The sequence below is a fragment of the Lates calcarifer genome, linkage group LG4 (genome assembly GCF_001640805.2).
Source record: "Lates calcarifer isolate ASB-BC8 linkage group LG4, TLL_Latcal_v3, whole genome shotgun sequence".
Lineage (NCBI taxonomy): Eukaryota > Metazoa > Chordata > Actinopteri > Centropomidae > Lates > Lates calcarifer.
Genome location: NC_066836.1, coordinates 5,187,319 through 5,213,503, shown reverse-complemented (window position 1 = coordinate 5,213,503; position 26,185 = coordinate 5,187,319). Strand labels below are relative to the sequence as shown.

The 26,185-nt window shown below is 40.8% G+C and overlaps 2 protein-coding genes across 2 annotated transcripts; one reads left to right on the top strand and one right to left on the bottom strand.

The window, feature by feature from the left end:
• Window positions 1-11: 11 nt before the first annotated feature.
• Window positions 12-6,372, bottom strand: ltb4r2b (leukotriene B4 receptor 2b). The gene is made up of 5 exons (XM_018678132.2): window positions 6,216-6,372; window positions 3,410-4,013; window positions 2,518-2,718; window positions 2,358-2,401; window positions 12-1,963 (listed from the first exon to the last, which is right to left on the bottom strand). The coding sequence occupies exons 2-5, from the start codon at window positions 3,992-3,994 to the stop codon at window positions 1,705-1,707; spliced, it is 1,089 nt and encodes a 362-aa protein (XP_018533648.1). The 5' UTR covers window positions 3,995-4,013; window positions 6,216-6,372; the 3' UTR covers window positions 12-1,704.
• Window positions 6,373-11,352: 4,980 nt separating this feature from the next.
• On the top strand, window positions 11,353-24,756 carry nfatc4 (nuclear factor of activated T cells 4). The gene is made up of 13 exons (XM_018678133.2): window positions 11,353-12,040; window positions 16,833-16,999; window positions 18,013-18,525; window positions 18,611-18,786; window positions 19,056-19,218; window positions 19,522-19,622; window positions 20,306-20,407; window positions 20,558-20,745; window positions 21,014-21,154; window positions 21,366-21,421; window positions 21,526-21,652; window positions 22,372-23,094; window positions 24,479-24,756. The coding sequence occupies exons 1-13, from the start codon at window positions 11,848-11,850 to the stop codon at window positions 24,547-24,549; spliced, it is 2,721 nt and encodes a 906-aa protein (XP_018533649.1). The 5' UTR covers window positions 11,353-11,847; the 3' UTR covers window positions 24,550-24,756.
• Window positions 24,757-26,185: the final 1,429 nt, after the last annotated feature.

Sequence of the window (26,185 nt, the reverse complement as noted above, 5' to 3'; positions counted from 1 at the left end):
CTATGTACATGTTTAAGATCTTTTTTTTTTTTTTTTTTTTTTTTTTTTTATTAAATACTCTGTCCAATTAAGGCACAGCTGTTCTGCTATAAAGTCTGCTTTTATGATCAATGTTTGAAGCTGTAATTTGTGAAACTTTTTAAACTTCATAAATGTAGATATTATGGTGGAGCTGGCACAGGTTTATCTAAAGTGGCCACTGTAGTGTCATCTTGTGACATGGAGTGAACTGAGATACATAATAAAGCCAAATAAGTGTTAAAGTGTGTACAGTGTGTCCTTTTTCTATTTTTGTAGATCATGTAGGGGTTGTAAAGTTGAGTGCAGAATATATGTTCATCAGTACTTGGGTGTTGGTTACTAAGTCAAAGAAATGGCACAGTGAAACTTTTTTTTTTTTTTTTTTTTTTTTCTAAATCAAAAACAAAGCAATATAATAATCCAACAGGTTTTCAAAAATATAAAATATCTAAAAAGATGTTACAACTTTTTATAGTACAATGCTTGAAAAGCAATATATCAGTGCATAATGGTGTTAAAACTGACTCAAACCTGAAGCTGAGATTTACATTGTGCAAATTCAAAATGTATTTTCAAAAATCCCACACTACAGAAAATGAAACAAACTATGTGATCAAACTTAAAAATTTCATTGACAAACTGAAAAATGTGGTAAATAAAACAGGGGTTAAGAGTTTGAGCTTCATGGTTTCATTTATGTTCTCATTTTGAACACTGGCCCAGTTTAGAAGAAAACTGGGAGCAGTCGGTCCATAAAGTTGGTTCAGAGCTTTTACAACACGTCAGAGTCCAGCTCCAGACATTTCACAGAGCGTAAAGTGGTCTGCTCTAAACAAATAGTTAAAGAATGGATTTGAGTTTTCCATATGAAGGCCCCTGTTGATACTGATGTATTTTGACTGTGTTTATGATGCAATAATCTAAACGAAGAACTGGATAAATGTGGTTCGGTAATCTCTTCGGCCTTAAATGGGAATGTACACAGATGATGGAGTTGAGCTCCTTAAAGTTTTTTTAGCAGTGCATAATAATTTAATGTTTTAGAGCACATGATAATGTGAGCTGATTTAAGTGTTAATGTATTTGTCAACAACTACCTTTAAGTGGAGACTGCTGCACGAACAGAAAATAACAAAGTAAAACAGTTGTAATGAGAACAGAATTGTGGACAAATACTGTACATGAAAATATCCCTAAAAAAATAACAGCTGTGTAAAACATTATAGTGTGCTATAAAGCTTTAATGAAATGCTTATGTACTGCTTCTAGATAACGTATAAGGAGGCTTGAAGTAAGTAGTTACCTGATAAAGAATTAAAGTTTGTGTTTTTCTCACAGTGGAATTTCTCTGTAAGCAGATACAGTACTATATGTTGTAGTTATTAATAATTGTAAATTGTGTGTTCTCTTTCACTGCCATGAAATGTAATAAAATATAAATGTACAAAGAGTATTTACAGGTCAGGAACAAACAATATCATTTCTTCTGGCTGTACCACTGACTTCCAGTCAAACTTATATTTCAGCACATTGTATCTACAAAACAAAATACTTAATGTTCAGCTCTAAGCTGGTGCTTTGAGTTTGTTTGGTTTTTTTTAAGTACAGAAAAGTCAGGTTCAAATGTTGCTTTAACCAAAAGCTGCACATGCCACATGTAGTTTTGCATGTTTCATTCGACGTTCATCTCCCATTTTGTCCCCCTGTGCTGTTTGCGGAGTCAACAAGACTGGTTCCCACAGTATCTTTACCCATGACCCGACTCTTTTTGTTTCCTGTTTGGTCCAATGATATGCCCTCAAAGAGCTTAGCCATGAAGGCGAAGCCATTCTGCTTTATGTAGGACTTTCCAGCGAAGGTGTAGAGGACAGGATTGGCACAACTGCTGATGAAGGCCAGAGCTGAGGTCACTGCACGACTGGACTTAGAGATGTTGTCCAATCTGCAGATAAACAGATGACTAGACATTTTAGACCACAGCTACACCTAACAGGTGTTACATTTAGGGTTTGCAAAACATGAAATTAAAGTTATATTCAAACATCTCGGTATTTCATCTAAGAAATACGTAACCACACAGGATAATCTTGTCTGCATTTGTATTTATAAGAATGTTACAAAAAATAATTGTTCAACAAAAGTGCATGTTAGTCTCAACCAATGTGTGGAAATCCATCAGTTTCCTCCATATGTGACATTAGGTAAAACCACTGGATAAAACCTAATGTCACAACCTTTCAGAGTATTGTTTTGTGAATCTTTGGTAAATTAAAACTACCAAATGTCAGTGAAAATATTTGTTTGAGATTTTTGTGAGAAAATATTTTCTTACTCACATTTTTTTTGTCTGCGATCCTTCTGAGTACCATTCAGCCGCAACCTTGGACAAAACAAAACACTGTGTTCGTTAAAAAGGTCACATCATTCATCTAAAAGCAGAAATGTGAGCAGATTCCATGTGATCATAAATAATACCGTGAACATATCCCCACACACCTGTATCATGTTGACGACGTGGTACGGCAGCCAGAAAGCGCCAAACATCACCACAATGGCCAGGATGAGTTTCTCACTGCGGACCTTTCGCTGGAACTTGGTCTGCCTCAGGCGTCTCAGGATAAGGATGTAACTGGTTATGATGATTGCATAAGGAAGAATGAATCCCACCACTGTCTCAAAGGCATACTGAAAACGTACCTGCATATGGGAGGATAACAAAAAAAACAAAACAGATGTGTAATGATTGCATGGGTTTCAGCAGGCATGAATGGATCTGTCAAAACAAGGCAGAACAAGACAAGAGTAGAGCTGAAATTAGTGGTTGTAGACAGTGAGACAATTTGGAAGGGTTTGGATGCTAGCCCAGCTTAATGTTGCTCTGCATTAAGTTCAGGATGTGTAAATAAAAATTATTTAAATATCGATTTAAACAGTGATGATTTGTCAGTGTGATCACAACTTGTTTCTTCTTCTTCCTATTTTTAAACCTTTATTTATTCATGGTAGTTTTACTAAGAGGAAGTCAATCCCCTGGTCTGGGGATTGGACTGACAAATTTACATCTCTAACCTTTAGGCTGCCACTGCAGGTTTATGAAAAGAGTCTCAATGTAAGGTCAGTTTTCTACCTCTTCTGGAGCTTCTGATTCTATCTCATGATCATCATCAGCACACAGACTTGTTGTTGAATTGTAGAAGTTCAAATCATGAGTTCAGAAGTTCAAATTTATCAAACTCTTTGTCTATGCTGGCAGAGAGCTCCAGAGGTTCATTTATCTTCTGGTGTTTTTGTGCATTTGGTCGGACAAAACAAATGATTGGATGACATCACCTTGGGCTTCAGGAAACTGTGAGGGGTTTTTAAGCAAAGAGTTTTTAAGCTTACTTACATGTCGAGCCTCAGTGTGATTGGGCGCACACACCAGTCTGTCGTTGTTCATTTCAGCGTTGTCCTCTCTCACGTTCCGAAAAACAAGCGAGGGGATAGCAATGACCATCACCAGCACCCACATGCCTACGATCACCCTCCTCACAACCTTCCTGCTGGCCATCCTGGACACTCTTCTTGGAAGCACCAAAACCACCAGCCTGTGCACACTCATCAGTGTGATGAGAAAGATGGATGCGTACATGTTGGCGTTGCACAGGTAGAACAGGCCTTTGCACATGATGTTGCCAAAGTCCCATGTCTGCCTGGCGAGGTAGACGATGAAGAAGATGGTGAGGATCATGAGAAAGCCATCGGCAAATGCCAGGTTGAGGATGAGGATGGTGGTGACTGAGCGTCGTCGGATGCGTGCCAGGATGCTCCAGACAATGAAGAAGTTGCCAGGGACGCCCAGGAGGAAGACCAAGCCGAGGATGAGGGCGCCCAAGGCTGTGGAGAAGTCATTGCTCACAACACTGCTATCCTCTGGTTGTATGGTTGTGGCATTGACAGGCAAATGTGGGGGGGGAGTACTGACGTTTGTCATGCTTAGAGAAGGTTTGATCCTGAGGGCAAGAGACAAAGTTAGAACTAAAAGGTTTATTTTGGTTCTTCTATTCAGACAGTAATACCATTGTTGTGGTGATATTTCTATCTCACTCCTATTTTGTCATTCTGAAACTAAAAAACACCAACTTTTTTTCACAAGTGGAAGAAATGGGCCTCTATATGAAACCTGTTTTATGTCACTGTTAGCAAGCTGTATACCACTGCCGTATGGGAGAGATAAGTAGACTGATAGATAGAAATCTCTGCTCATAGCATGACAGTTTATCTCTTTCCTTTTCTGCATAACTTCACGAATAAAGAATCTCACCTCACCATCACTGGTGTATGATGGCAGATGCAGGCTTGCTTTTTACACTGATTGTACCTATGATTGTACCACACTCCACACTTTTATCATTAAAACTAAGGAAGCAGATGTTCTAATTCTTGTTTTCTGTCCTGATGTTTTTAAAAGGCTAGTTTGAGACTGATAAACTGTCCTCTCATCTCTTTTGTTCCTCAAAAATGTTCAATTATGTGTTGGACAACCCTTGATTAAACTGCTGTCACATATTTCTGATAAATGTCTATATGTGTGCGTGATGTGGACTGCCATTATGTCTCTTCTTTAAAGTTAACAGGAACATGGAACAGGAACAAGGAAATCAATTCTAACTGTCAGTGATGAAACATCGCAGAAAAAGAGGAAAATAGTGATAGAAAATACACAATCACAATATTGTACCAATGATTTGGTTCTTTCACCTAATATTTTATTCAAGTTATTGAGAAGTTGGGGGCTTGACTGTTAATTTCTGAGCACACCTGCTTGTCAAAGATGGATATATTCTGTGGAAAATAAGTGCACAAGTAATTGAAGATAAAGAAAATATTTGTTCACTAGTAGCACACAAGCAGTTTACAGACCTAGAGGATGGCAGCCACCCTGACGCAGCCTCTAAAATATTCACATTAGACTTTGTAGCCAACATTGTGCTTCCAACGTAGAGGCAGCATGCTAAAACACGCCAAACATTAGCAGTACTGCGTCAAACAAGAGCAGTATTTCAACACGGTCTTTGAATCATTCTTTTTTCTGCCCTCATTTGTCTCTCTTCTGTAGATTCTTTCTCACTGTCCTTTCACATGGAAACTGGTCCCACAGAGTGCAGAGGCCACAGAAGGCTGACCTTTAAGGAATAACACATCCCTGTATCTATCTCTGACTTGTATATGGCAATCATAGTAGAAACATCAATCTTGAGTGACATAGAGAGAATATCATTGGATCAGAAACTGATCATATCACAATATAATCTGTGCAAAACAGCATTTAAGCCACATGAGAACAAGAAAATCAAGTCCTTATTTCATGATTAAGTCCTAATTTCACTGCTCTGGTCCCACTAAAGCCAACTGTTTATTTTCCCCTAAGAGCCTTATATGAGAGTGAATGAGTAAACAGAGTGAATTAATGCCAGACTTACATCACGAGTAAGAAATGCAACAGAAAGCTCAGTCTAAGCAACACACTGTTTGTTGGGTGAGAGCTCTGTTTTTCAGACATTACAACTTTTTACAAGAAAACTCTTTGAAGTTTTCAATAAAATCAGGTGTCATTAGGTTTTTCCAAGACGGCTGCCAGAACTGTCAGATCAGGAAACATACACAAAATACACAAAGATTTGCCATTTATGACCTAAAATTACAGTGAATATATCACGTAAAAATATTGTTGTAGTGGAAAATGCAATAGGAAGAAAAAACTTTGATGTAATTTATGTATTGCATGAGAAACTGGTAAATGGGAATGAAGTAAAGACACTTTTAATGTGATGTGATGATTTTTTTTGACAATTATTCAAGTACAAAATCAACAAAACAAAACCTAAGGCACTTTTGGAAAAGTCTGAAAATCAACACAACTCTGTAAATCACATGTTCCTGCCAGAAACTGTGTTTGCCAGTAAAGTAATAAAGATGGATTCGCTTGTAGTCCACAAGTGTTAAAATAATGAATCATAAAAAGAAAAAAAAAAACTTGCTGGTGTAAATAATGAAGTCAAGAGAAGTAAATTATTATTTTAAGATGGAAAAAGAGAACAGGAAAGAGGCAGATGTTAGTAAAATCCAGCAGAGCGATTGAAGAAAAATGTTAATGAGAGGTTGGAAAAACAAAAAGTTGAGAGTTTTCCTGTCAACATTCAAGAATGACTGACCTTTTCCTTTGTGATGTCTTTCTCTGTGATGTGTCTCAGATTCTAATATCCCACTGCTGCTGTCCGCTCTGTCCGGCTCTTACGGCGTCTCTCTCTCTTTTGAGTTGTCTCTGTTACCTCAGTCCATGATAAACTGAATCATGTCCTGCCTCACATGCTGCAACATGTTGTGGTTTAAGAGAGGGAGGCACAGAGGTGTGTACTTCCTTAAAACTCTCACTGTCTTAAAGATTCTACTATTTGCTTCCCCACATATACGAACATCTGTGGAATGTATCTCATATATCTGGGCTATAACACTCTTTACATAATATGCTTTTTTGTAAAAAAAAAAATGCATGTGTGCATTCTTCTTGAAAACATGTCACGTATCAAAATAAATGTGTCTGGAGGCACTTTTCTCTCTGTGTGATTCAGTAACTGTTACGTAATGTGACTGAACAGGTAGGTGAATCAAATGTTTGCGCAAGCTCCCTCACTGTCTTGTGGGCACACTGGGGGTACCTACACCTACAGAGAGCACACACACACACACACACACTCATAAAACTCACACTCACTAGTTCATACAAGTCTCTGGCACTAACAGGAATTACGGTTTCTGCAGAAATGAGGAGAAGCCTGAAGCTGAAGTTTGTTACGCCTTCCTTCTAAGAAAAGTTTGAACCAGAATCAGAAAAACTTTCATGATCCCTAAATGGAAATGGTTACTAGGACAAAGGAAGTAAAAAGATAATATATATATCATTAATACTACCAATAATAAATACACAGCGAAGAGGTGAACAGAAAAATGTGCAGATGAAGATAATGTACAAGAATCTCCAGACCTCTTAACACCAGCATGCAGATAAACGTATGCGCTTATTAAGTGATGTCATGTGTTAATACAGTTTCACACCTAAACAGAAATAAACAGATGGCTTTATCAGAGAGTTATCTGTGATCTGTGCCACTTAAATGGAGAAGCAACTAAATGTGCATGTGTTCACAACGGTCTGAACAAACACCTAACACTTTAACCACTTTGAGATACTATACATACTATATCTATTTAATCTCATCAGAGTACACATAACCACAGTTTTAAAGTGGTGTGAAAGAGCGCTACCAAGTAAGTGACAAAAAAACTTTATGTGGCTCCAGATCTAAATGTGTTAAACCTGATAAAGTGATACCACTTGAGTCAGTGTTGGCTGAATCTGAAGACTACAAGTCTAAAAAAAGAAAAAACTGAGGGTGTCATCTCTGCCTGGGGCTAACAGGTTGAGGTTGTTCATCTTCTACCAGAATAACACACCCAAATAGATGCACTGTGGGTAGTGCAGGTGCCAGATTTTGAAAAGACAATATCTCAGGTTCTGCTGTATCAAGTTAATACTTGTTTTTAAACTGTGTAACGGTGTTACAGGGCCTCAGTGCTAAATTGTTCAGAAAAGGTCATCTTAAAATAACTAAGGTTTGGGGGGAAAAAAGAGAACTTCCTTTGTAGAACCTATCTACATGGTCCGGGGAAATATTCAAGAACACACCTAAGTGTAATTAGCCTGATGTTTCTCGCACATATTAAATATGAGTTAATATTAAGGCTTAATTTCTAGTTTCAACAGACCTGATACTGAAAGAATTTTAAGACAGAAAGGTGATCTGAAAATGAATGACCAAGGAAACTGACTCAGAACAAATCTAAAAACTTTGCTTTCAAGAATATCTTTCATTGTAATGTTTTATTTATCTTCTGTAAGACTTTTCTTTGTACACACATATCTCACTCATTACCACAATGTTTCTTGGAGAAAGGGAAGGAGTGGCTCCCTTTCCTTAGTCCAGGGTGGCGTCTGTTTACTCATCATATACTGTATAATGTATGTTACAAAATGTTCAACTTTGACCTGAAAGATGTACGGTCAAATAAATGTCCCTGTGTCTGACAGCTGTCACCCATTTGTCTTTATGGTTCTATAGATACGGTCACCGTATATTTTAGTGCTCTGATAAGACTCGTGGGATTTGTGGGATCACCATGTTGTTGGTCTGCTTTTCCTGAAATATCTAGAAATATTGTAAAGGGTGTCATGAAATTTGCGCATTCATTGTGCCCAGGGGATGAACCCTAGTGACTTTTATGATCCTCTGATTTTTTCTTCAGCACCACCAGGAGGTTCACTGTGTGATGTACTGGATGGATTGCCATGACATTCATGTTCCCCTCAGGATAAACTGTAAAAACTTTGTAGATCCTCTAAATTTTCACTTACTGCAATCATTAGGTCAAATATTAAATTGTCCAGTTCTTTGTTTTCTGACTAAATATCTGCAAAACTAATGACATTCCCATTGGTTTTAGCTGTAGTTCCTGATAGACTATTTGTGTCAGTTAGTTGCAAATACTTGATATCAGAGAAACTGGCTTGGACTCACATTCTATAATATAAGCAGGTAAATATGAATATACAGAATTAGGAAGTAACACTTTACTTAACACTTCATGTTTTAAAATATCTCTGGATAGTGTGAATTCTATAGGTCATATATTCATCTAATTTATTTTAGTATTTTTAAAACAGCACCACAAGTTGCATTCATTTTCAAGAAGTCAAGAACCTTTTATAGCGAATATGTTTTTTAAATGTGCGTGTTATAATAGAAATTAAACAATTATTGAGCAAAAAATGCTTAAATCAATACTTTCCTGTACCAGCTTGCCTGAATATACAATATCTGAATATATTGTAATTATATGAAGATAGAGTAATTCAAGTATATGTTCATCATAACACCACAATATGTACTTTAGTTGAAGCCCTGGGCTATATAATAAATCATTTAGGTGTCTGTCCCTCTGATTCAGAACATCAGTCTGTCAGGAATAAAGTCACAAAACGTTTTCCACTGATAACAGTAATCTGTGTCCTCAGGCTATAAAAGTACAAATGACATTTGTGGGAAGTTACAGCTATTCTATCTTTCACCACACGAGGGCAACACCACCACAAGAATATCTTCCTCTTCTCCTGCTCCCATAAACTTGACACTCAGCAGTTCCTCCTGTGTGTTGCACTCATCCATCACATTGCAGCAGTGCTTTAAACAATTTACTAGCCATTCAGCACTACAGTTTCACAACCCCACAAAAAACTTTCCATTTCCAGAAATGCTCTGTATCTGAACTGCTGAAAATGTGCTTACAGTACAAGCATGTACTTTGTTTCTCAGATTTAAGTTCAAGTTCAACTTTTAACATAAAGATTCACTGGCGGTTACAAAACCATAACAATTCATTTTGCACTTTGGCAAACCAAGTTACAGTAGGATTACTGTACAGTTGATGGCGACTTCAAGTCAAACGCATCTGCATCTCTTTCTCTTTATTTTGACCTTCAATCCCAACTAAGCCAACATTATTTACACCCAAACTCCAAACTCCATGATAAAGTGTAGATGAGGAAACATGACTCTTCCAGGACAATGGTGTATATCTGCTCATACAAAGCTAAAGGCTGTGATACTGGCAATCCAACCTTCTGTCACTTCTAACTGTCCATACTCAGAAAGTCACCAGGTTGCAATATACATTTTGTTTGCTAACAATTAAATAAAGAACAAAAGATTTCATGAATATACAAGATGGAGGAAAAATTTCATGATAATTTTCCAGAATTCTGTCTCATGGCATTGCATGGCAAACACTGTAGTGTCTGAGAAGGCTTAAAAATACATAACTACTGCTCAGACCAGCCTTCCTGATGAAATGAATGAACTGGTCAAGAGGTGAGAATCAATCAAGAAGTATCCACAGGTGCATTTGTTGCATTTGTTTGTACACAGCAGGTCACAGAGGAAGTTATATGAAGTTCAAACCCTGCACATTTTCCCACCTCTGTACACCCAGTGTCAGGTTGTTGGTTTCAGTGAGTTGCTGTATTTGTCAGATGCAGGAGTTCTGCACTGATACCTTCAGTTTGGACATACATAGTCTTGGCTGTAAACTTATAGGCTAATAGTCGCAGCCAATAGCAAACTAAATGACTGCGTATAGGAACCTTTAGCTATCACAGGGCTTCCAATCAAACTCAGTTCTTTTTTTAACCACTGGTATTTAATAATTACATGATGATGGTGTTGAAGGGTTTGTCGAGTCTTGAATACGGCCTCAAAAAGTCCTGAGTCTGCCCTGCTGGTAGCGCTTATTCCTCTCCCCAACCAGACTGTAACATCTTGAGAGCAGTCCAGGATCCAAGGCCTGCCCACACAACCCCAAGAGGATGACAGGGAGAGTGAAACAAGCCCCCAGTTACTCTCCAGTATAACATACGCCTGATGATTGTGAGAACCGGAGGAGGGCGAGGAGGGAGGACAGAGGGGGAGAGACAGAGAGGAGGAGGAGGAGGGGGAAGAGGAGGAGGAATAAGGAGCTGGGCTGAGGCGGAGAGGGCCAGAGAGAGAGGGAGAGAGTGTTTATTTAAGTTTTTCGTCTCCTGACTCAGACAGAGAGCAGACTACAGAGGATAATGAGAAACAGATCTGCGGTGGAGAGGAAGGAGGGAGGGGAGACTCAAGAGAAGGAGGGACGAGGAGGAGTTGGTGGGGAGAGAAGAGAGGAAGGAGGAGTGGGGTAAAAAGAAAAAAAAGAAGAAAGGGGGAGGAGAGGGGAGAGTGACAGCCTAAGGAGGGGGGGGACTGTCGTGTTCATCGCCACAGGAAATAGGCCCTCTTATGTGCAGTAACTGACAGTTAACATCACAGCCCTGGTGGCCGTGCAGCCGGCCTACAATGGCAGGTTTTAGAGACAGTGAGCCGCTTGCCATGAGTCCCGCTCATGATTGGAATAATAATCATATTGTTTTGGGCTTAAATGTGTCACTCACTTAATGATGCTGGGGATGATGTGGAGATAAACCTGATTCTAGTGGGGAAACACCGGGGAAATTATGCTGGGATGATGCAAAATGAGATGGAATCAGCAGAGAAAAGCCAAATTTGCAGGGTATTGGAGTATTAAGTAAACGTTAAGTGAGTTTGACTAAAAGAGAAACCTCCAGAGTGAGTGGGGAGGGGGGGAGAGGAGGGAGGCTAGAGGTTGGGCAGGGGGGATTCATGACTGACAGGCTTAAGATCCTATGGGGAATGAGTAACCGACCAACTGGAGCTGGGAAACCCACCCAAAGGCAATTAAGGGTAAAGGACGACAAAAATATTTGATAAACTTTTTTTCCTCTCTCTGTCTTGAACGGGGAAGAAGAGGGAGAAGCCGCAGGGATGGCGATGGAGCTAGAATGAAAGAGCCGACTCTATCTCGGGAGTATGTTTCGGAAAAGACTGTGAGGTATCCCGAGCGAAGATTTAATTTGGACCGCAAGGCATCAAGTCTGAAAAAGTTGCTAAAGATCTGAGCAAGAAGCAGCCCTCATCGTGTGGAAACAGCGTGGAAAAGTTGCTGAAGTGACACCGAAACCCTCCAAGAGCAGGGATATTTGCGCAATGACACGCACATAGGAGAAAGTTTTGGGAATATCTCCGGGAAAGTTTTTTTCAGGCGCACTAAAGACAGTTAAAGTCGCCGTAGCTACTTGATACAGGGAGATAAGATTGTATCACTGTATCTGTATCCTGTCCTTGCTGCCGGAGGGCGATGGGGGCCGCGCCGGGCTCGGGCTGGGAGGAAGGCGAGTTCGAGTTCAAGTTGGTGTTTGAGGAGGACCCGCCGCCGAGGCAGAGCCAGGGGCCATCCCCGGTGCGCACAGCCGAGCCGGAGAGCTCCGGTCCCGGGGAGGAAAGTGAGGGCGCCCTGCTGCACCTGGACTCCTCCGGCGGCAGCAGCCTGGGTTAGAGTCATTTCTTGGATAGTTGAATGTGTCGGAGTGAAGGGGCACATTAGATATAGGAGGACTGTGAGACCAGACAGGCTTCAAATGCATGGGAACTTCTGTATATGTGTGTGTTTGTGTGTTGCATGTGCTGTAATGAGGGCCTCCATCTGCACGCCTGTGCTTATGTGAAGAGTGTGTGTGTGTGTGTGTGTGTGTGTTTGAACTCGCATGTGATGTGTGCGTGCCTGTTTCTGTAAGCATGTGAAGCACGAGTATATTTTTATTGTGTGTTTGTTTTGTGTGTGGTATGCATCTGAGTGTGTGTGCATATTCTGTATTCCGGATTAGTGCATTTGCGTGCGTGCATTTGTGTGTTTGTGCATGTGTGCGTGCAGCCCCAGACTCAATGTGTTTCTAATCAGCTGTGCGTGTGAGTGGAGTTAACAGCTGCCATCTGGGAAGGAACCTCAACCTCTGTGTACTGAACGCGCACCACATACACACCTCCCTCCCTCTTTCACTCAACCTCCATCTCCCCCATTTTCACTCCACACACACACACACCTCATATCCTCACATCCACTCTCTCATTTGTTTCCCGCCCACACTGGCATACAGTTATATTACCACACCCAAGGCATGAAAGTGAACTGCAAGAGAAACAAGAGAGTAATTCTTCACTCTAGGTGATTAATTTGTACTTTTCAGAGGGTAAACCTTCACAGAAGTTGGTCTCCTGACACTTTGATGTCCCTTCTGATATTCAGATTTATGTCCCCATCTGATGTAACATGCAAACCAGTGGGGCGCAATTTTTGTGGCCTGTGACGCATAAAACAAAGTAATGTTGACTTGCCAACCCTGGTCCCTGGCTGCATGTGTCTACCAGTTGTAACCAGTTAAACTAAACAGTGATTTAATTTTCTTGTAGGTGTTCAAGGAGGTCAAAGTTAGGAATGGCACATTTTCTTTCATGATACTGACAACTGAAATCAGTGTATCTGCCAATACAGAGCACTGATGGATACCAGTGCTATATTTTCCCTGTGTTTAAAGCAACTTTATGCAACTATTTTGTTTTAAAATTCCAGCTTCAGAATCATTTTGATGACACGCTGTCTTGTAATAGGAAGAATGGTGCCTCTTTCATCCCCATCCCATGCCCTGAACACCTGCTCTTGCACCACGATCACTCACACTTTATGGCACTATGTCACACAGGAGAAGCTAGCTCAGTAATTCTTTTTGATGTATTTTGCTGCTCGTTGCCTCAGCGATTGATAGGCTTTGTTTTCTGTACATGAGCTTTTAGCTTCCAGGTGTATCCGTAACCGCTCAGACTCCAGCGTCCTGCAATAACTATTTGTGGCTGTTTCTGCTGCTCAGCAAAAGTTACATAGAGTTGCTTTAAAGTGTGTATGTTTTGCTGCATCACTGGAATAATTTAAGGTAACATGAGGCCAGAGATTGTTGTGGCTTTAAAAAACCAGCTGGCAGCGTGCCTTGTCTTAATGAATGTAATTTGTAGCAGAAACACTGAATTTGAAACTAACAGTGACCAAATAAAAGGATTTCATGTAGATGGGTCATGTTGCGGTTAAAACTCAATTGGATTTCTAAGGTGGGTATTGGCCCAAGAAAAAAAGGGAAAATTTAAAAAAGACAAAATTAGCGAAGGAGTCACAAGAAAAACAAGCATGAATTTTCATGTAGTTTCTAACCTGCTAATTATCTCACAACTCTTCAGTTTTCTCATGTGATCCCTTGTGGGGGTCTTGATCTCCAAGTCAGAAAGATCTAATTATCGCTCCTTGTGAGAGGTTCAACTCAGGACACAGGATGAAGTATTACATTATATTTAACATGTCAGATGAGGCTTCCCAAAAGAATGAACTTTTTGGCTGTTTTAGGTCTGACCACAGCTTCGTGTTGACATAGTCATAGACTGTGACACACTCACAGACCGGAAGGTGAATTAATCGCAGCCAGTAGCAGGATGAGAATCTACTCATGAGGAACTCTGAGCCACCAAACAAACTGAAGAAAGCAAATTCAACTCTCATTCCTTTTTTTAAACGAGGATGTCTAGGAATTACTCCACTATTTTTGAACCTAATTTTCCCACGTTTTTAGGGTGTAAATGATTGGTAGGGGCATTTTTTGGAATCAGTGCAGTACTGAGTAAGAACAGTGAATAGCTGCTGGAATATAATCCAGTGGGCAATAATCTGTGTCAAACTACGTCCACTAAAGTGTTTGTTTCTGCCACTGACAGGCTCAGATTGTTATTGTAAGTGTCTGACAACATTATGGAGAGGATTCCTATAGAGATAGACCTTTTTATTAAACAGTAAGATCCTTTTTGTTTGACCAGAAATGTAGTTATATATCGCTACCAGACTCCACTGACAAAAACAACAATTTTTCCAAGCAGAACACAGGAGCTGCTGGAATACCACTGTTAGTTTGTTTGTGTTATCGTGTGATTCCAAAGATTTTTGACCCTAGCAATCATTTACATTCAAAATCATGGGAAAATAAGGCCCAGGTTAAAAAATGACTGCATCATCCTTTAATTTCATTGCAGTGTCCAGAAGTGTCATATGGGGATTAGGTAGGGGTGTAGATGATCAGGTTCTGCCCATCTCACAACCCTTCAAATTCAACTTCCACCTCCTTTATGGAGCCTGGGAACCGCTGATTGAAACATCACTTTTTTGAGGTTCAAGTCAGGACACAGTAAAATATATTACTGTATAGTCGATCTGTTAGACTTTAGATTCGCTTTATTGTGTTCAATAAGTGTTAGGTAAGTTTTCTTGGCCTATAAACTCCTCTGCTGGTTGGTACACAAACATCTAAATCTTTGTTTCATGTGAAAAAAATCCACCAGCAGAAGAGTTGCCTCAGCACTGCAGCTTTAATCACTTGGAAATATTTTTGTTGCCAGGAAACATTTGAAGAGATTTTTTCACCCCAAGTCTTAATTTGTTGGCAGTTGCTGTTGTGTGTCCATGTTGCCCAAAAAATTGCCTGTATGGCTCACCGCCACTACATTGCAACAGTGATCAGTTGGAGCCTCGCTCATTACAGAGTAACTACCGTTTGGCTGCGTGTGGAGGCCGACCGCACCACACTGGGGAAATGTTGTGGTGAGGACTGTGGGTTTGAGGGGTCGTGTCCTCATGTGGATTGGTTGTTTGGCAGAGTCCGAGAAGTTTTACTGAGAATGTTTTCTGAAATGTTTAAGAAGGGAGTGTTGAAAAGCTCCAAATTGTCTTCATAACTGTTAAGATTAGCAGCAGAGTTGGGTTTTTGATTCTGAGCGGTGTAAGATTCAGATCAGTGAGGAAAATGTAATCTTCATGGTTTGGTTAAAATTCCCACCTCACCCCTTCCTGCATAATTAGTGATTTGAATAAATGGAATACATGGATTAAAATAGTTCTTCACACTCAAAGGAGAGTGGGGGGCATGAAGTAAATTGTTGCCATATGACTGGGAGATTGTGGAGAATAAAGCCAAAATCTACATTACTTATTGAGTCAAGTTTATTATATATCAGGATAAGTCATATGAAGCTGCATTGTCACCTTAGTCCTGCAGATATCTGTAATTGTATTCCTATGATAAACAGATGAAACAGTGAACAGATTTTAGGAAGTTAGCATTTTTTCAATAAAATATTCAGTCTTGCCAGAAAACAAGGCAAACATATATATACTTTTTAGATGAACATGAATGACAATAGACCAGAATAACAATATAAATAGACTTAATATTCTTATAATTCAAAATGTGGCACATAACCACCCAGTGGCATAATGAGTCAGCCCTGGGCCTCAATATGAGATGTTCAAAGCGATTAATCCTTATTTATATAAAATGAATTGGTAAAGAAGTCGTCATGTTCTGTGCATGCCCCAGTACAGCTGCTTTACCTGCATATATAGTAGTTATGCCTCTGCCCCAAAACCACAGTGTGTGTTTTATAATTTTTTTGAGGAGCTGGTGGACAGACTATTACCAGTAGATAGAGCCAGGCTAACTGTATCCCCCTGTTTCCAGCCTTTGTGCTAAGCTAAGCTAACCATCTCCTGGCTCCAGCTTCATATTTACAGTACAGACATTAGAGTGGTATCGATCATCTCATCTAACCATTTCCCAAAAAGGTCAAACTAACTTGTTTTAAAGCTGCACACTTCCTGAGAAAAGGTCCCAGTTGCATGCATTTTCCATATGGCAACAATTACAGCGCAGTAAATCAAGGAAAATTGATGTGTAATGAATGATGCAGGCATGTTGATGATAAAAAAAAATGAATATACCACAAACTGTGTTTACAATATTTTGATTGACATCAAATGAGTCTTTCTCGTGCCAGATGTGAAAGAACAGGAGATTTTCAGAGCAAACTGACATCATGTGGTTCTGAATTAAGATTAACGGGAGGTCACATGACCCCTGAAACTCACAACATGTGATATAAAAAGTTTGTTTGAACAAGGAGGAAAAAGTAAACAGAGAGCAGCCAGAAAATAAATTGTTGCCATGTGGAAGCAAAGGTGAATATTAGGGAAATGAACACACTTTAAACGCTATTAGCAGCAGTTGATTATCGGCATTTTTAAAGCAAATTAGACCAACTTTTTTCCCACAGCTGCAGTGCAACTGCACACTGACGACGCTCTCAAGTATATTCAGTCTGTGGTTTGAGCTTGCAGTGTTCATTTTCTTCATTTTCTAAATCATATATTTGGTGTCTTTGTTTTGCCACAGTTCCTCACATTCAGTCTGATATTTGCAGTTACAGACAACCACTTGGCTGCCACTCATGCAGGACACTCCATCAGCATTCCCAGCCCGCCATCCTCAGCCAGTCAGCGGGCTGGGATGCATTCCCCGCCTCCACGACGGGCCCCGGCCAGAGAGTTCAGCGGGACCTATGAGAGCCTGCCAGCGCGCTCTGTGCAGGTGAGACAAGTTATTGCAGCTTCTCTGCACTGATGGTAAACTGTGAAGGTAAACTTAGGCTTTAATCATTTTTAGAGACTGTGGGAACTGTTAACACAGTCTGATTCTAATAGCCAGTGGTTTTATTTAATCCAAACACAGGTCAAAAGCAAAATAAGAAACTAAGAAACTTCTAAAATATTGATAAATATAAACAGAGTTTGGTGCGTTTGTTACACTGACAGTCCTTCAGGCTCTGGAAGCCGAGGATCATGAAGAATATGCACTGTTCGGCTGTGTTTCAGTTCAGTGAAGGGGACTTCACAGTCAGAGCTCTGGTCAACTGATTGACAGGCTTTGTTTTCTGCATGAAAACTACATAACTGCTCTGACAAGGAAACCAGCAAAATTAGTGACCTCTTTCGGCTGCAGAGGGCGCTTCGCTTCAGCAAAGTTACATCTTGTTGCTTTAATTTAAACTTCCAAAGTCTTGAAACTTACTTAAAGTAATCTGTTCCACTGAATATTTAGTTGAGTTAGCCAGTGTTACATTATTGCTTGAATGCAGTTAGAAGCAGGAAAATCCACTCTCTGCTGTTGCATTTAGTTCCTTCACTATCTAGTGTGTGAGTCAGCTGCTAAAAAACAATGTTGTGTTGATGTGAAATAAAATTTTGCAGACAAAGATGATCCCTTGAGCAGAGGTGACTCATGGTGAAAACAGTTTCAAAACAGTTCCTGTTCTCAGCTGCATTACTTCATGATGATAATGTAACTGTCACAAAATATTAAGGCAGCTTAATGCAGACTGTGATAGAGTTTGTAAATCAAGTGAAAAGTAAAAAAATCAAAGTTTCCAGCGGTGAAAAACAGAGAAAAGCAAATCTTCACATTTGAGAAGCTGGAAAAAGCAAATATTTGGCTTTTTTTCTTGATAAATAACTTGATTGTTAAATATTTATCAGTTTCTGTCAGTTGACTGAGACAGAACGAGACAATAAAGTATCTCTCCCTTGCATTCATCTTCTGATCAGGTTTCAGAGTCTCGTGTGGTCGAGTGTCCCAGCATCCAGATAACCACCATCTCCCCTGAGGACGACTCAGCACCCACCATTTCCAGCTACTGGGACATGGGAGGTGGGGGTGGGTGGGACCGAGAGCGCCTCTACCTCCCCCTGCTGGATCCCTTTACCTACCGTGACAGATGCCCCGGCTCCCTCAGTCCCAGTCCTGCCTCCAGCCCCTCCTCCCGCGGCTGGCTGAGTCCCGCCTCCAGCTGCGACTCCCTCCTGGTGGAGGAGGAGGAGCTCAACGAGGCCGCCATCAATTTTGGGCTTTCGCCGTCATCAAGGCCCACTTCCCCCGGAGGTAAAAAGCGCAGAAACTCCCCCCTGGCCTCCCCCTGTACCTCTCGGAGGGGCAGTTACTCAGATGAACTGCTGGGGTGCAACCTGGAGGGTGGAGACTCCACCCCTCAGTCACAAGCTCCACCTAGCAGCTGCGAGCTCAGCATCCCACAGAAAACCAGGAAGACATCTTTGGAACAGGTAAAGATGTCAGTTTTTTGTTTTGTGGTAAAATATTACACATTTTATAAAATGTGGATCACTCTGCAAAACTTTTGTCCCCCAGTTGTCTCCCAGGGAGGTGGATCAGGAGCAGGCTCCAGGCCACAGCTCCCCCTGCCCCCTGCCAGAGACCCAGCAGACCAGGAGAGAGCCCCCCTCACCGGTCATGGACTACCTCTCTGTGCCCCCCGCTCTGGCGTGGGGCAGGACCCGAGCCAGCGCCCACAGCCCTCTGTTCAGGCAAGGACACACACACACGTACATCAGCATATATACAGGAGTATAATCTCAGAGAGAAATCATCAGTTGCCAGAAAATCAAAGTTGTTCTTCTCACTTACTTTATGCTGTTTTGCACCTGCCATATTTGCATGTGTAAATTCTATGTAGATCTCATTAGTTGCTCCACTAAATAGTTATTCATCTGCACCTGTTGTCCGTCTCTCCCTTGACTGTGTTCACCGCTCATGAGTAAACCCGTCAGTCTAATGATTTTCTGACCCAACACAGGTCTAATGCTCTGCCGCCACTCGACTGGCCGCTGCCGTCCCAGTTTGACCAGTATGAGCTGCGGATTGAGGTGCAACCCCGCCCACACCACAGAGCCCACTATGAGACAGAGGGCAGCAGAGGAGCCGTCAAGGCCGCGCCGACGGGACATCCTGTCGTCAAGGTGAAGCACAAACCTGCAGATTTACATATGTTCTGAAAGATGTAGTTACGCTTTTAGTGACAATAGAGATTTGTCAGATTAATCTTATATATTCATTGTAATGTTGCCTCTACAATAAGATTATTTTAACATCCGTCTCTGACTAATGTTACCTTTAGTGTAATTTCTAATCAAACTGAGGTACAAATTGGTGTGAAAGGTTTGTGTGTATACTGAAGCAAAGTCTTGGGACACGTGTTGCCGCTGGCCTCATCACAGCTTGATTCCACCTCTCACACTGTGTCTCTCTCTCTCTCTCTACAGCTGTGTGGATACTCAGAGAGGAAACCACTCTCACTTCAGGTTTTCGTAGGAACAGCTGACGACAGATCCATCAGACCACATCCGTTCTATCAGATACACAGGTACTGGACTGTATTTCTATGTAACCACATTACTAAGCATTCAAGGGGCAGGTCACACTGTATATTCATGGAAAACATTGTGTAATCACTGTGGCTTTAATTCTTGCATAATCTACCACCAGCTGCTTGTTGTGTTGGTCTAGGAAATTTTTGTCAGTGTAGCTTGTTCCTAATGAGAGCATCAGAATATTAGAAGGAGAGGTGCATCAGGAGGAAAGACACTAGATTGTCTTACTTTGTTATTACTCTTCTCAGCTCCTTATATCTTGGGGCATCAGAAGCATATGATTTGTCTGTATTTGAAAATATGTAATTTATCCTTAATTTCCTTAATCAATTTACTTGATAGACAGATAGATGCTCTTTTCAGGATTCAATAAAATTTTGCTTGTTATCTGCAAGTGAGTGTACACAATACGAAACGGTAAATAAAAGTAAAAATAACATTATATTTAATGTAATATATATATACATTTAGGGCTGCAACTGTTGATTATTTTAAATTTTCAATTGATTTATTACCTTTTTTTTAGATTGACACCACCAAACACCAGCACAGCAAACTTGATAGTTGCTGGAGCATGCACTTTGAGAAAGACACTGTTCACCTCTGATGGATCACTGGTCTATCACAACAACTGTAAATGAAGGGCTGTTATATAGATCTTTTTCTTCCCCTTCAGGGTGACAGGGAAGATGGTGGGTACTGCCAGTCATGAGAGCGTTCAGGCTGGGACCAAACTGCTGGACATCCCCCTCAGCCCAGAGAACAACATGACTGCACTGTGAGTGGAAGGGAGACAGAGTAAACTTTTCTACCTGCACACAGAACAAGTCAAGTATATACTGTAGGCTTTAAAACAGCCTCGAAATTGGAGTACAAGGCTGAATAACCTGCATATGCTGACACAACCTGTACATCTGTTATGTCGTAGCATCGACTGTGCTGGGATCCTGAAGCTGAGGAACTCGGACATCGAGTTGAGAAAAGGAGAAACGGATGTTGGCAGGAAGAACACACGTGTTCGTTTGGTGTTTCGTACCCACCTCCCTCTAGCGCCCCCTGTAGCCCCGCCTGGCCGGGTCCTGGCTCTGCAGGTCGCCTCGCTGCCCATCGAATGCTGTGAGTTGCTGGTTACATGTAGTTTTAGGGAAACTAGGTATCACTGCGGATGCACTTGGATGGCCTTGGTAGTGCTAATTTAGGTGTAGTTTGGTCTGTATGAGCGTCAGTCTTTGACAATTTGATAATGTATGATAATTAATGTAAACAGAACAGTAACATTTTTACTTTGAGATCATTATTTTCAGGCTTGTGCACAAAAGTGGAGTATATTTACCACTACCAAAGATCACAATTAATTTGCCTGACTTTTTTATCCCTGCTGTAGCCCAGCGTTCGGCCCAGGAGCTGCCTGTTATCGAGTCCGTCAGTCTCACTTCCTGCTCTGTGGAGGGCGGAGAGGAACTTCTGCTGAGTGGCACCAACTTCCTGCCAATCTCCAGAGTCCTTTTTATGGAGAGAGGGACAGGTAAATGTCCACAGAGGAGACAAAATGCTAATAAAATGATTCCTGAGCTTGTGTTTTTATTGTTTTTGTGAGTTTCTGACGTAAAGGTACTTTGATATTCTCAATTGAAGTTAAGTGGACACTGAAGCTTTAGTGTAACTGTGTGTGTCTCTCTGTGTGTGCATCTAGGTTACACTTGTCTTTAATTCTGCCTAATGTCTTTATCTATTAGATGGTAAATTACAGTGGGAGGAGGAGGCTCATGTCGACCGTGATAACAGCAATGAGGTAATTTTTTACAGCAGATACAGCTGAAGCATCTGATGAATCTCTTCCGATCTGTAATATTTTACATCTATACCTTGTTTTTTTGTTTTTTTTTTACCTTACAGTGTTTGCTGTGTGTGAGAGTTCCTGCCTACAGTGACCTGTCTGTCAGTCGGCCTGTGTCAGTTAGTCTTTATGTCTCCAACGGGAAGAGGAAAAGAAGCAGCACTCACTGCTTCAAATATCTCCCCAGTGAGTGTCCATCCCCACCTTATTCACCTCTGTCTCTGTCCTCTGTTTTGTTTCACAGTGAATTTTATTTATTATTTGTTATATGAAAACATTTTAAATAATACATAGCCTTACTTACATCTGGGGATGTGGCTGATGATGGATGAATTTCTGATAATCATTAAGTTCAGTTGGAGGATTCCACAGCAGTGGTGTTTTGAAAACATCTGAAAAACCTAAACACTTTTTTTTAGAGATTAGACAAATAAGTCATCTGGTGTTATCTTTCTGAGCTCATGGAAAACTAGAATTACCGCCTCACGGTTTTATGCCTCCGCCAACTGCACTTCATTAGTGTGTGAATTCTTGAGTTATGGCCTAAAATGTGTTTTGTGCAGTCACAGTGACCTTTGACCTTTGACCACCAAAACCTAATCAGTTCATCACCTCCAGGTGAATGTTTGTGGCAAATTTGTAAAAAAAAATCCTTCAAGGCAGTCTTGCGATATCACATCCAAGAAGCCAGAGACTTGTTTTTTGAAGTCTTAGTGACCTTGACCTTTGACCTCTGACCATCATCCTTGAGCCCAAGTGAATGTCTGTGCCAAAATGGAAGGAATTCCCTCGAATGGGACATCCATGGCTGTCACCAGCGCTGAGGCATAAAAAGCCAATGTGTTAATATTAATAAATATTATTCTACATGTGCAGTGACTCAGTTTTTCTGTTTCTACCTTAAGTTATGTTTAAAGAGGAGGACCCTCTGCTGTCCCGGCCTTCTGTGCTGCCTCTGGACAGGGGGACTGTGTGTCCTGTGGGTGGTCAACCCAGGATGGACAGAGGCTTCCATGTGAGAGGTGACCCAATGGCTGATGACCGAGGCATTGGTTTCCACCTGCCCCCTTACCCCTCCACCTACTCTCCACCCTGCCCCACCATGAGCTACCAGGACGAGTACTGCTCTAAACCCGATGCTGCGGTGGAGGAGCCCGGCGGGTCCAGAGCAGCCCTGTCCGAGCGTCACCCCAGCTTCGAGAACCTGGAGCTGGGCTTCACCGAGCTCCTCCCCCCTCTGTACCCCCGTGGCCCGCAGCCTCCATCCCCTTCCCCTTCTCCGTGGTTGGACTCACCCTACCTGTCCTCCTCACCCTCTCCCTCCCACTCCTCCTCTCTCAGCCCGTTCCCTGCCGGCAGTCCTATCTCGACCTCCCCCCTGCCTCCCATCCCTACCTCTCCTTACCCCCAGTACTCTGCTTATCCTCAGGAGGTGTGTCCCTCCCCTCCCTCCAACCCAAGCCCCTATCAGGACATCTGCCCGGCACCTTACTCCCATTATGAGGGCTGGGACCCCCAGGGAAGGGTGCTGGGGATGGGACATGGGGGAGAGAGGGATGCCAAGATCCAGGAGTGCCCCTTGGAGTTTACCAGCTCAGTGTCTATGCACCACATTACCTTTGAGGAAGGTGAGCTACACTTTTTGAACTTTGTATTAAGGAGTGTAAATATGTAGAAACATTGAATTAGGTGGCTTCATTGCATAGCTAGACAGAGGACATGGAGAAACACAGATGATAAAAACTGAAGTGAGTGGATTCATCAGTGTTCTGTTAGTTGAGTGTCATATATGGTTACATGGATGAATGGGTGTGTAGATGGATAGTAAAGGGAATAAAAGGTTACTGTATTTGCAGAACTTTTTTTTAAAGATGATGGTTTTTGCATTTTGCCTTTATTTTATGGTTGATAATCTAGAGGAAGGAAATAGGGAAAATCACATTTTGGGGTTTTTTGTTGATACTGAATTATTATTTTTCTGTTTGTTGATATACCATGGTTGGAGATGCTCTCCATACTGTTCTTTAGTCCAGGTCATACCCATCATTGTGGTCAGTACCAGTGGCATTAAAATTAATCACAAATTATATTTTCTGGTTCACATTACCTGCTTGGTCAGTTACAGTTACAACTAAAAAAACAACTTCACAAATGAAACACTGAACACTCCATCACTGTAGTTAAAGTTTAAATGCATTGAAATTTAACAGATGTCAGTTTTAATCCTGTAGTTTGGGAAACACTTGCCACCATTTCTGCTAGTTACAGGGGTCAGAAAATACAAATTTGGATGACAGTGTGAAGCATGAGTGGATATGAAGTGGGGCGAGCATGTGGCAAACACCATGGCTGAGATATCAAGTGCTCAATGAATTATGATTCTCTTAAACGTTGTTAATGAATGTGACCATCTCTCAGTGACGTGTCATTCTTTTTAAAGTGATAATAATTGTAATTTGTGGTTCTTTACAGTGAATTCTGTATATCATAGCCAGGATTGGATTTTTGCACACACATATACAGCCAACACCACCAGTACCAATTGTGATATTTGAGGATTTAAGAGAATTTGTCAGCCTATATTCTTTTTTAAAAAACATTAACATCCAACATATACAAATATTTTTGATAAATTATGCAGGAGATATGCTGTTTCTAAGCTACCTCAAACATTTCTTTGACTTCTCTGTAGCTTACAGCAATTTCTTGTTACTTATTGGCTGACATATACAGTGGACATAATTGCTGATAATCTAATACCAGTCAATATATCAGGTTATATTATTATCTTTGAAGTATCGAAGCACACTCTATAAATTTGCCTGCTGGCATTTTTAGATGTTCCCAAGCATTTTGTCCTGCGCAGCGATGAAAAATTGTGGCATGAGCCAACGACAATGCAAAACTGTAGCAATGCATATTACCAGTGACATGAGTATATGATGTGGGTAGATGGATGAAAGGCAGGACTGATTAACAGGATTGTGATTTTCTCCTCTTGTCCCTCCACAGTATCAGAGTTCATTGGAGAGGACATCCAGTCTTACCAGTCAGACTCACACATGGACAACCAGCCAAACTGAGCTCAGAGCAGCCGTTTGATATTCAGCATCCTTTTAAATCCCATATGCACTTGGTATTAAGATGCCTCTCTCCAGTTACATGTGATATTGACAGGGGATTTTTGATTACCAGGACACTGTTGTAATTATGGTCACAGGTAACTGCTACGGTTTTATAAAGGGAAACTAATGTTTTTAACATGTTTTCAATATAAATTATACAAGAAACTGCTTTGATTATGTGTTTTTCTTGTGGAAAATTAATCTAGAATGGAGGAGGACAAAGGGACTGAGGGGAAAAAGGCTTAAACCCGCGGAAAATTAAATGATTTAATAAGATATTATATAAGACACAGTGTTTTCTACAATCCCACCTAACTATACAAATATCTTTCCTTTGTTTTAAAAAGACACAATTATTTATTTTTCCTCAAAGTGTCTTTTTTTTTTTTTACTTTAATTTTAAGATTTCACAAGCAGACACGTCATCCATCCTGCAGTAAGTACACATCTCTCTGTTCAGTTCCTGGATGTGATGGAAACTTTCTTAGTAATGGCAACTGAATTTAGGATCCTGTGTTGCCAAATAGTGGCAATTATTTCTGACTGTCTAAATGTCAAAAACTAGCAACTAAAAACAGCTGTTGCAAAGAAAGACCTTAGAGATCAATATGCTGAAAGTTTGCCTTATCTCAGCAGATGTTCTGTGGCTGGTGTAAAGGTTAATGTTGGAGGATGGCTCTGTAAATTTGACCTCATCAAAGGACAATGTGACCGGGCTGTGACTGTTAAAGCTGTTTGACAGTTTTGTATGAGGAATAGTTTGTTAGATCCTCTCCAAACAGAGCAGGTTTGTCTGGAAGAACAGTGCCACCTGGGGGGACTCAGGACCAGGACGCCTTATTGGCCCTAAATCAGCATCTGTGTTGAGATATTACTCATTCTGCTGTAGAACTTCACAGGTTTTATTTTCTTCTGTTTCTACTTTCTCCACTAAAAAGACTGTGGCAATAAACAAAAGTTTTTCATTATAACAAAAACAGCAAAGGCCATAAAAATGCACCAACCTAACAAAAAGACACTAAAGCAGCATTATATGTTTTCTTGACAGTTTTATGGGTCTATATGGTTCAGCACAGCCATAAATGGGCATGTTGGAAGCTTGAGACCAAAAAAGCCTTAATGGTAAGGGATAGATATAGCTGGTGTGGAGCTCTGAACATCTTTTAAGATGGACTTAACGTTGGAATCTGGAGCCATAACTCCTTCATGACATTGACTTTTCCAGTTCCAGCTCCTACTTTTTTCTCTCTGGCTGCAGCTCAGGAAAGGTAGTTACACATGGAAAGTTCAGAAGAGGTGAATGTGGCTAAAATAATGGAATGGAAAGATCCTTTACTGAAATACACCCAACTGTGAAGGGCGTTTATTTATTCACATTTAGGGCAGACAGCTTTTTAAGAACATATGCTAGTTGTATATTATACATTAATATATGGAAGTATTGTTTACATGCATTGTGTTGCTAAATGCCCCCTGCTACCTGAGGCCTGTGCTTTGAAGCAAGTTCAACGTACCCATGATATATCACCATCAGACAAAAGAGAAAAAAGTAAATAAATACAAAACTTTATTGTTTCTTACTGGATAAGCGTTT

Bases quoted from the DNA above. Each gene is read 5' to 3' on its own strand.
- ltb4r2b (XM_018678132.2), bottom strand. From the start codon at position 3,994: ATGACAAACGTCAGTACTCCCCCCCCACATTTGCCTGTCAATGCCACA. The intron at 2,719-3,409 runs GTAAGTAAGCTT...TCCCATATGCAG, and splicing joins ATCACACTGAGGCTCGACAT to GTACGTTTTCAGTATGCCTT. The intron at 1,964-2,357 runs GTGAGTAAGAAA...GTTTATCTGCAG, and splicing joins GGATCGCAGACAAAAAAAAT to ATTGGACAACATCTCTAAGT.
- nfatc4 (XM_018678133.2), top strand. From the start codon at position 11,848: ATGGGGGCCGCGCCGGGCTCGGGCTGGGAGGAAGGCGAGTTCGAGTTC. The intron at 18,787-19,055 runs GCAAGGACACAC...GACCCAACACAG, and splicing joins GCCCACAGCCCTCTGTTCAG to GTCTAATGCTCTGCCGCCAC. The intron at 20,746-21,013 runs GTGAGTTGCTGG...TCCCTGCTGTAG, and splicing joins CTCGCTGCCCATCGAATGCT to CCCAGCGTTCGGCCCAGGAG.